Here is an 11514-nt window from a genome sequence, read left to right as displayed (position 1 = left end):
AATAGCGTCAATTTCTGTAAGGTGGATACTGCACTCCTTGCTGTGTCTACTGAAAAAACCCAATTGTCGAGATTTGAGTCTGTGGAAAGCTGTATGTTGTGATATTGCTCTCTGTGGGCCCTGAAGTCAACTGTTCTACTGCATTTCTGTGTATTTGAATCACTAAAATGCAGTACGGCAGTCCAAGGCAGATGTCAGTGACAGTTCATGTGAATGTAAACACTTGCCTTTCAGGAGTTCACACTGCAAAACTAAGCAGGTCAAAGTGAGGCTAAGCATGTAATGTTTGGTAAAGACTTTAGAACAGTTGTTATATTACATGTTTTGGCCTCCTAAAATTACTTTTTTTTAAAATTACATCTGTTACAGGGGTATTAGTACTAGAAAAACATCACAGAACTTCAAAGTAATGTTGAAACTAAATGGTCTTGACCACAGTATGGAGGACATACTCAAAGTTTACACTGATTCAGAGTAACTTTAAATTTGTTTCCCTAGGAACAAGTGGAGACTAGTTCTTCTCCCAAAAGTGTGGAAGAACTATGGCCCATTTACTGCTAAAAGTGTGTAGTCTATCAGTGAAAAGATAGAGAAATGAGGTTCTTCTTAACAGCAAGGGTTGCATTGGATTTAATAGTGGGAGAAGGTGGTTTGAGTTCTAATTACAGAACTTGTTGCTTTAACGCAGGTAATTAAAACTAGGAAGACTTGATACTGATTTTTTTTTTTTAATAGAAAATGAAAACTAATTAACTTTTTAAAATACTTTTGAAAGAGAAGAAAAAAACCCCCAAATTTCCTGTCTAATGTGAATGCCTGTTTTCTTGTTATCTGTTACAGGCTCTTAAGTACTCATCCAAGAGTCACCCCAGTGGTGGTGATCACCGTCATGACAAGATGCGAGACACCACAGATCCTTCACCACCAAATAAAATGCTGCGGCGCTCTGACAGCCCTGAAAACAAATACGGTGACAGCACAGGGCACAGTAAAGCAAAAAGTGTGCATACTCACAGAGTTAGAGAGAGGGATGGTGGTGAGTTCTCTTTAACAAACTTTTACTTAAGCATTCACTAACTTCTCATTAAAATTAGCTATTATCACTCAGGGGATGTCTTACACTAAATGGGCCTTGTACTCAGCTAGGGTGACTACAGTGGACCCAGAATGGGAATTTAATTGGAAGTAATCATCGAGGCATTGTAACACATAATAATTTTTTGGTAGGGTAGTTTTCCTTATAGTCCCAAAGATTAAATGAACCCTTTTTTTATTATTTTAACTAGTATGTCTCATTTATTTCGACATAGTGCAGTGTTTGACAACATAAAATAGTTTTTTTAATTTTTCATTAGCAACAAATATTGGCTGTTTTGGATCATTTTTTATAACTTTGTGTATTGGATGCTGAACTATGTAGGCACATGCTCCATAGACTAAACCCCATCAGAAATGAAAAAAGCTTCTTTGTATTTAGCTGCTATGTAGAACTCTTAATAGATGATCAAAGGTAGCACATACTAGAGCCTTTCTTCACAGGAGCTTTAAGAAGTGTGTTCACAGTCAAGTCAGCCTCCTGTGTTTTTACAGGTTTATAAACAGTAGTAATATCCCCAGTATTTTTTAACTGATCTTATTTTGTATCCCTGCTTCCTAGGAAAAGAGGAACGTTTTCCAGGTAATATACAGTGTTAGGTAACAAACAGCCAGAGTTTAGAAAATTGCACTTACTGTCAGAATTTGGAAAAGTTCTTTTATTTATTGGTGTTTGTGTCAAGGTACAAGATGAAGTATTCAAGTAGAGAATTTGGAGCTTTAAATCAGTGCTTCTTTGTTCTGTATAAAGCTAACAAATTCTGATGTACATATACATTTATTGCTGCACTAGTTTTACTTGATATAATAATTATAGTAAAATAGAAGAAGTGTCTTTCAAGTACTTTTTTAGGAAATACTAGTTCCATACCACAAATCTGTTCATGGTACTAAGTTGTTCTTATAGATCCTATTTGTTTTTCCTTTTTTGACTTAATGTTGAGGCTCTGTAGACCACTGTTAGTGTCACAGAGGTGTGTAGATGGATAAGAATATGCCTCTTTTGTTAATACACTGATTTTCGTTGTATGTGATAATAATTAGAATTGTAGTAATCTCAGAATTAAATGCAGCCCAGATGCTGCTATTCTGTGCTACCTTTCACAGTATAGAGGTGTCCTGTCTTATTTGCTCTTCACCTGTCCAAAGGTATTACTCCCACAATTCTACTTAGTTTTGCTACAGTCAGTATTTTTTTTCTGCTTGAATGGAGCTGCATTTAGTGGAATCATGCATATATGGAAACATCTGGAGGATGAGGCTCTCTGTGGGGAAGTGCATTTGCTTATTTGTGTGGTGGAAGTGTTCTAAGGTAGGAAAGACATTCTCAAGTTCTTACAGGGTCCAGCTGCATTTAATAGCTGGAGAGTGATATGAAGCATTTAGGCATGCAGTCAGGATGAAGGAAAATGAATTATTTGTAATTTTGTAAATGAAAGGAACACCATCCTACTGTACCTCCTCCTACTTGTTAAGACAGTGGAAAGTTGAATTCATTCTGATCTGAAAGCAGGTGTTTTCACATCGTGTTAACAAACTGGAAGAAGGAAGTAGTCTTCAACAGTCTCAGAGAAATGACTAATTTTAAAAGTTGAACATTTGTACTGTTTAATGCAAATAACAGATTTTTTTGTGTGTATGTCATTAGCAAGGTTAGTTTGACCATAGTTTCACCTTTGTAAAATATATTCAAAACAACCAAAATTATGTTAAATCCTGTGTACTGTATGTAGTAAACCAAAGCTGAGCAGATGTGGGCAGAAGGATATCAATTTGTATTTGCTGTACTGAATATTTCTGTCAGTATGAATTGAAGGTAGGTGTTGAAGTATAGGAGAAATGCTGTAATAGACATTTGCATATTGCTAATATGCAAAAGACAAAATAATTTACCATTTTCTCTGTTTGTTGAATAACACTGAAGGGCTGCTATTGCTATAGTATTCCCTTAGTTTTGCATTTAGAGGCATACAGTGGAAAAAAGAAAAAACACTACAGAAGTGCTAATGTTTTTCATCTAAGCCTTTATATGACAGAAGAATATTAATTTGCTTTGATACTGCTGTAATTGTCTGTCATGTTTTCTTTTTGCATTCTTTGTAGAGAAGGGAAGAAGTTGAGTTGTTTTTATTTTTTGTAATTGCTGTGTATTGTTTTAAAATTGGCGCTGCTTGATTTTAAACTACTAGAGGTGTTACTGCCTTCCTGTAATGTAGCTGAATTTAACAGAGCAAATCTCGCTGAAACATCTCCAGTATTTATTTTTCTAAACTGAATTAAAGTCCAAAACAAACAATCTCTTCTTCTCTCATACCTTAGAAAATGAAATAGGACATAAATTTGGAGTATTACTACTGGACATAAAGCTGATTTAACCTGATCTCTCCCTCTCAACTCAATGTTTAGCAAGAACTCTCAAACATCTCTTAGTAATTTTAGCTCTGAAGAGAAACAGGAAGATTCAGTGGTGTAGCATGCTGATTCAGTCATGACTGGTTCATGTTTTTGTGGTAAATGCAGAATGTCATTTAAATGTCATTTCAAGATTTAAATGTACACATTGAAAATATAAGAGCCGGACTTGACTGAAAATTAATTAGTCAAAAATGGTAGAACCACCTCCTATTAATATCCTTAATATGTGCATAAAGGTATTTTTTGTAACAGCTTATTTTTGTAATATTCATGGCAGAATGTTTTGTAGAATAGTAATCCCTGGTGAGAAATTCAATTAAGGTTTTAAAATGTGTTAGGGGTAAGCCCTCCATACTGATACAGTGCAAACAAAGCGTTTTTCAAAGTTGCTTACTGCATGGTTTCTGTGGAAAGAGACTGTGTACAGGGACAGTCCTTCTCTGGAGAGAGACTTCGAAGTTTATCTTGGACTGAACACGGTGGAGTAATTGCAAGTTTTTGTCACATCCCTGGTTTCCTAAGAGCACTTGTACATCCAGCGTGTCAAAAAAACTGCCTTAACCTTGTTCTTGCTTTCAGGTCCCTGTGCATGTGGGCATTGTCTCTGTATGCAAGTGTTTAAAACACAATGAACAGCTTCCCCCCCTCAGTGCATCTCTTATTTATAGGTCAGCTGCCATAGGCAAGTGTGGGGTTTGAAGAGATTAGGGGGTCTTATGAGACCAGCTCAAGTGTGAAGTTGCTTAACAGTAACAAATAGGGACTTAAAGCCAGCATTGTTTATGGGGAATAGAACTATGAAGGGCCTTGTAGATGTGGAAAAATGTTTCCATTAAAGAAAAAAGGAAATAAAAAGATTTAAGGGCTCTCATGCTTGAGGATGGAAGGCTGTTGTAGGTCTTTTAAAATGCATGAATGACGATATACTGGTGTACAGAAAAGAAAATAAAAAGGCCAGATAAGTTGTGTAGCTTTGGGAATAATGACGGCGAAATATATTGATATATATGATTTAAGAGTAAAAATGTGAGATGCAACCCTTGTTACAAAAAGGGCAAAGGGTGTTTTTCTACTTAACTGTACGGAGCAGAATGACCCACTAAGATACACAGTAGAACTTCCTGCAAGAAAGGTTAGTTCAGTTAAGCCACGTGTACTCAATTGTTTCTTACTGTGAAGAGAATACTGCATGTTTCACTTCATGTTTAAGAGACTTTGAAACTTTGCTTCATGCCATGATCTTACTGAATTGCTTGAAATAACAACTGGAGAGTGTAAATGTACGCAGCATGAAATCTGCTGAATTGTGTGCTGTTGTGCAGTGTAGGCTCTTTTAATGAAACTTGATTATAACTTGTGATATTTAAATTCTAAAGTATAATTGAAGCTTTGTGGCTGTTTCTTTTGCACGTGAGTTGTTTTTGGTTTTTTGTTTGTTTTTTTTTTAAATTAGCAATTAACATTTGTCAGTGAGCACTGTTACTGACTAACAGTTCTAAGATTAAAAACATTACTGCTGTTAGAGGCTGAATGAAATATTTTAAATAATGAGTTCTGATTTTTATCGAAGTGGTGGTGGAAACTTCTGTTATTTTTTTGTTGGTTTGCTTTGTTTTACTGGTCCCTGAAGGAGTTCAGAGTCCTCATAGCAAAGGGATAGTGAGCAGCCCTAAACAGAGAGCTGTGTTAGGTTCCTGTGTTGGCAGCCCTGGCAGTCGGGGGAACTGCTGGTTAAAATGAGTGTGATCATTGGCCAGTGAAACAGACAATGAACGGGGTGTTAGGGCAGCTGCAAGAGAATGGAAGATGCTCAGGCAGTGGGCCTTGTGAAGAGGAAATTGGGTAGGGTAGTTGGAAAGAGGCAAGTCTGAGAGTAATGGAACATAGTGAAGGTTTCAGGAAGAAGCTGGAGTCGATTCTATACTATTAACTGCTGTTAATGTTGAAGTAATAATTCATTACTATGAAAGCCATTTCCTGACCACAACTATATGGTCAAAGCTGGGATGAGAGAAGTCTGATCACACAGAAGAGTGAGCTCTCCATGAAACATGCTTGGAATACCCCCTAGAAGCCAAGTGTAGATTTAGTGATTCACTTCACTGTTCCCTGAATGATGGCTGTTTAGATGCTTTAAAGGGGGTAGGGGTTGGTGGCTGGTTTGTTTTTAAAAAAAAATTGGAATTGCTTCCGGGATCAGTCACCTTTTAGAAGCTTTTCTTTGAACTTAAAAAAAAAAATTGGGAAAAGTAAGTTTCTGTTTTCTGAAATTTATAAAAGCTTTCTTTTAAGTGTTCCTACTGCCTTCAAACAGGGTTTTAATTTCAAGTTTGCTTTCAAGATTAGGACTTCTAGATAGAAAGTAGCTTTCCATTTACTCAGTGGATTTGGCAATATTTCTGAGGTGAGTTTTTGCAGGATCAGTTATAGAACCATTTCTTTATGTTACTCTGTTGTGAGGATCTCTAGTAGAAAAGAAATTGAGAATGATGTGCTCATAGAATGACAGTAAAAGATACGACTTATGTTTGTACTTCTTAAATCCAGAGGTTTAGAATGTTAATACTGAAAGTTGCTTTTGAAAAATACCTGCAAAGCTTGCTTTTAACTAGCGCAGAATGGAAGATAAAACCCCCTAATTTTATATTATTGATGTTAGGTAGGAATTGTGATATTAATAGGGTGATATTAAATGGTAAGTCTTTATTCATGTAGGTGGATGGAATTCTCTCTTTCTCTTAATCAAGTTCAAGTATCTGGTGTAGGTTGCTAGAATAAAAGATATATTAGTGGGAGACTTGATCTGAAATGGAGGCTGCATCAAATGTTAATAAGCAGTGCTATTTGTTTGTAACCTGTTGATGCAGCTGCTTCCCAACCTCTGTTGCTATTAGGACTTTGACATGGGGAATTTTTACTTACTGTTTTTACATTCTTTTATATGTGAGAGTGTAGAATTCAGATCTGTAAATAGGTGCTCCGAAGGTTTTCATTTATAATTGTTCTGTTTAGGCAAATACATATCTTAGTTTTGAGAATTCGTTGGATTGTAAATGTATGTAGTATGTTCAAGTCAGTCTGCCTGCTAGGTCAGGTAAGCTTCTGTACATAAGTATATTTTATGTTTTGGGAAAGAGAAGGTAACTGACTATATACAAAATATCTTGAATTTGGTTGTTTTTGGTATGTAAACTAATCAGAAGGGAATAACTTTTACTTAGTATCATGCTTTAACATGTGCTGCTTAGCTCTGACTGCAGAGCTGGAATGTACAGTTTACTAAGCTACTTTAGGGCTGCTGTTTTGAAGATGAAAATAAGCAATGAAAACTATTAGTTTCTCATGAGCTGCCTGCTACTAGGCCATAGTCAAGATAGCAGTTTGTAAATTGTGTAACATTTTGCTCTGTATTCCCCAATGACCCCTGATTAGAATTATTCCTTAACCATGTGTTGAGACATGGCTGCTTTCTAAGAGAAACACTTTTTATTAACAGTTTACATTTGTTTTCCTTGCCATTTCTGCCTGTTCAGTGTAAAGTGTCCAGTAAGCCAAGTATCACTGAAACTGTGCAGAACTTGGAAGAAAATGCTCTGCTTCTGTTTTGGCTGAGAGGGGAAGTGAAGCTGTAATAACTTTACTGTGAGGGATAGTAATTTAATGGCACCCAACTTGCAATGGTAACTGCATTTGTTTACTAAGTCAGGCCTTTATGCAATTTCATGGACATTTTCAGGGGAAAACTTCTTGCTGTACAGTGAGATTATCCCTTATGTAGCTCTTCAGTAAGGACTGTTTCCCTTTTTCTCCCAGCTTTCAAGCTTGTGAAGTGAGATATGTATTCTAAGACACTAGTTTGTACTTGCCTGCTAACTGGAAGTAGAGTGATAGAATACTAGTCAAGAATAATCACAGAGTGGGTCAGATTGGAAGGGGCCCCAGTGGGTCTGGTCCAAACTCCCTGCTCAAGCAGAGTCATCCTAGAACGAATGGTGCAGGATTGTGTCCCGATTCCAGTCCTGGTTTCTCTCCAGTGAGGGAGGCTCCACAACTGCCCTGGGCAACCTGCTCCAGTGCTCGGTCACTCATGCAGTAAAGAAGTTCTTTTTCATATTCAGGTGGAACTTCCTGCACCACAGTTTGTGCCCGTTGCTTCTTGACCTGTTGTTTGGCACTGCTGAGAAGAGCCTGGATCTATCCTATGACACCCTCCATTCAGATACTTGCAGACAGTGATGAGGGTCCCCCTTAGTATGTCTAGTTGGAAACTGTCCTTCAGGTCACTAGAAAGGGAGATAAAATTTTTGAGCAGATGACTGACTTCACTGTTTTTACCAGATGCATTAAGAGATGTCTGTTGAGCTTTTATTGCCTTGACTTACCTTTCCATGCATGCAGCAATGTTACGTTGTGTTTGAAATTAGTGAAAAATGAGGCCTAGAGACCTGTGATGAGGCCCTGTGGTAGTTTGGGATATCTGTTCCTTAATGTGACTGTTGTTACAAAGGAGAGTTGCAGAGGAACAGTCCATCGAAGTTAAATGGAATTTTTTTCTGTTGCAGTATTAAAACGTGATTTGTTTTGTTTCTGCAGCAGAGGTATGACAAAAAATGCTAATACCCTCCTTTTGTCATTACTCAAAAAAAGATATGTAAAACAGTTTTCAAGTGCTTCATGACAAGGAAAAGGCAGCCAGAAATATGAACAATGAGCTAAATGAACTAAATTCCCTGTGTCTGAGGGGCAGCAGAAATCTTGGAAAGGTCTTTTTTTGGTCTAAACTTTTATCATTACTTTACTTACCTGTCAATATACTTTGTGACTTGCTATATATATTTAGGCATGTCAGGCTTTCTGAAAATACTTTTACAGAACAGATTTACAGTTCCATCCTAGCTACACAGTTCAGTTCCTCTACGATGATTTCCCAGATTTCTTAAATCTTGTGCTTTATTATGTCCTCCAAAACAACAGTCTTCCTCAGTGTTTTTCTAAATTTATTACTGAGTTTGTTTGAGTAGCAGAGTTATCAATTATTCATGTCTATCAGTAGCAGAAACAAGGAAAGGAAATTATGGTCTGTCCTGCTCATCTCATTTTTATGTTTCAAACATACCTATTCACTCCAAAGTGTGGGAAAACCACAAAGATTTTTTTAAATTGAGCTATATAATAAATAATGCACATTTGTGCATAAATGCCACAATGCAAGTTAGGTAATGTGCTCTACCTATTTTTTTTCCTGCTGTGTTTATTTCACATAATTATGTTCTTCTGGGCCCTGGTGTGTTTATGCCAGCTCTGCCCCTTGAATGCATAGGGAGGAGTTTAGATCTCATCCAGTTAAGTTGGCTGAGTAGGTTCCTCATTCAGACACCTGCTGCTGGCAGATTAACACAGACTTAATTTTAAAAACTGTTCATTTGAAAGAATGCTGTTTTTGCTTGCTTTAATACAAGAAATAATATGATCCTCTTCAAATTCAAGTATTATGAAGTCCATCTCATATTGGCTAGACACTGTTGATAATGATTGCAGTTTTTGTATTGTCCTTTTGAGAGTGCTTACTTAACTAGTGAAATAAAATGAAACACTTAGGCAATCAAACAATTGTAAAATAGATTTTGACATAGTAAACATAACTACAGCTTTTGTGAAGAGGCTTACTTTCCTATAGTAAGTTCCAGGAAAGACCAGTTGAATTTTATGTATGCAGTAATTACTTAATGGGAAGAAGGATGAATTGTCTTGTCACCTATTGTGCTTCAGATGCTTGAAAACCCTGTTGCACAATACCTTTGTTAAGCTGAGCTAAACTTTGTTAAGCTGAGCTGGGCCAGCCTGAAATAAAGCCGTGAATCCTGTGGTTTCTTTTATAACCACAACACTATATATATTAATTCTTAGGTCAGCTTGCTTGCCATCTTTGCTTCCTCCCAGAGCTGTGGGCCAGCATTCCTTTATTAGCGAAGAACTTCTATGTGAAAGAGAGTAATGAAGTAACTTTTTTTTTTAGTATTACTTGCATTGCTTCTTTTGAAAAACGATTCCCAGTTGTAAATTAAATAAGCATGAAATTAAAATTATGCTTGTTGCAATTTTTTACTGAAATAAATACATGTGTGGCAAAGTGTGTCCAGAACTGAAAATGTATTTTGTCTAAACCGAATAATTTCTCATGTTACATAAAAGTGTACTGACCAATTGCTGCTTTTAATACTAAGTATTTTCAAGTTAGGTTGCTCATTTGTGGTGAAGAAATAACATGTCCGGGAAAAAAAGAGTAATCTTTCTGAAAACAAAACTATTCCAGAATTCTTTACAGGCAGATCAATCAGTATCTAAATTTTAGCTGAAATAATGCTTTCTCTGTTTCACTGAGACATTGCTATAGTCTTAGAAGAAAAAAAGTTCTCTTCAAATAGCAAATATAAGTAGCACTCAAGGAATGATCTGGTATTGAAATAGAGGTTGGTTCTTCTATTGTGTTTGATGTATCTTAAGATACGAATTTGAGATAATCTGACTTACAGCTACTATTTTTAAGATACATGTTAGAAGGGAGATACAGAGTGCCTTTTTTATTGCCTAATTTAATGTGGTTAGACATTGATTCTGCCACAGGTTTCTGATTAAGGATATAAGTGTGACTTATATCCTTATAAGTGTGATATAAGTGTTATGTGTGTGACTAACCTTCTTGCAGGATTGCAGTAACGTTTTATAAGACAGACTCCTTTTTTTTAGTACTTGTGCAACATCATGTACTCGGTGAATTGCTGATTCTGAGTGGTTCATGGTCAGTTGGGATGAAGGAAACTTAAGATGGGATGAAGTTCACAAGAAAAGCATTTGTCATTGCATGGCACTACCTATATGCATAAAAACTTGTAGTTTCACTTTCCTTATTCTATGCCTAGTAATGGAAACACTCAGTGCAAGTTCATTTGTAAGTAGTATTGCATTCACAGAGTTTTCTGTTTAAACTTCTTTGTCCTTGAGGAGCTATTCTCAAAACATCAGAAGAAATTTGAGAGTTGCTAAACAACCTGGCCTTGTACTTAATTAACCTTATTTTTACTCAGTGGATTTTGTTAGGCAGATTAAGATGTCATATCTTAATTGTTTGGAGCTTCTGAGTGGGAGTCCTAATTTGGTGCTGTGGATACATAGAAAGAGGGGAAATAGTCTGAGAGCTGTGTTTGTCAACTGCTTTTGTTTCTCCTTTGTAAGGAGAAAATGTTTTGCATGACCCCTGATTTTAATCAAACTAAAATTTGTGATGACTAGGTTATGGTGTGTCATACAGAATATTAATGTTTTATATTCTTTGAGAAGCTCTTTGAATGAAAAGTAAAATATACGTTGCTTGCCCCCTCCCCCTCCTGCAGTGTTAAAGAAATTGTTTATCATCCCTTGAGCCTAGTTTTCATGAAGCATTTGAGTATGTGCCTGTTGCCTCAGATGACTAATACATTTTTTTAGAAATGTCTTGAGTTCTCTAGTTTTTCTTGGCTTTTTAGAGGGAAAATCTTCTAAAATTGGAATTACCTACTGAAAATTAATGTGAATCAGAAATAGAGATTCAGTCTTGTGCTTAGCCTTAGTTGATCAGTTTTGTGAAGTGTTGTTGCTGAAAGTAGGAGTGTGTTGTGGTGCTTGTTAGACTTCCATCACTGAGCTTGACTCTCTGGGTGCTGTATTACAGTGTGTTCATGGGGGGCTCCTTTGGGTTTCGTGGTGTGTTGCTAAGGGAAGGGGGAAATTCAGTCCATTGTCCATTTGCTGTGCTGATCCATGTGGAGTTCAGATAATGTGGTTCTTAGTTTCTGGTGAGGCTTCTAGCTGTCAGTTTAACATACCTGTTTTTGCTGTCATAGTAATTAAAAAGTCTCTATGTTACTTGAGGTCAGAAGAACCTCTCTTGAGCAGTCTCTGACACTGTATTAGAGATGTAAATGCTTTATGGGCCACAGTCTAGAACAAAGGCAGAGTTTGGCTTCA

The 11514-nt window shown here is 36.5% G+C and overlaps 1 protein-coding gene across 4 annotated transcripts in view; it reads left to right on the top strand.

Moving 5' to 3' along the window:
• The window catches only part of WAC (WW domain containing adaptor with coiled-coil), a 56060-nt gene that overhangs the window by 1299 nt on the left and 43247 nt on the right, over positions 1-11514 (top strand). For all 4 annotated transcript variants that reach the window (XM_066315595.1, XM_066315611.1, XM_066315603.1 and 1 more), the window contains exon 3: positions 841-1036. In XM_066315595.1, coding sequence (XP_066171692.1) covers positions 841-1036 — 196 coding nt within the window. The remainder of the gene's footprint in view (positions 1-840; positions 1037-11514) is intronic.

This window comes from Sylvia atricapilla, chromosome 1 (assembly GCF_009819655.1).
Source record: "Sylvia atricapilla isolate bSylAtr1 chromosome 1, bSylAtr1.pri, whole genome shotgun sequence".
In the NCBI taxonomy this organism is placed as follows: domain Eukaryota; kingdom Metazoa; phylum Chordata; class Aves; order Passeriformes; family Sylviidae; genus Sylvia; species Sylvia atricapilla.
The sequence above is the reverse complement of the archived record's forward strand: the minus strand, read 5'-3'. Positions and strand labels throughout refer to the sequence as shown.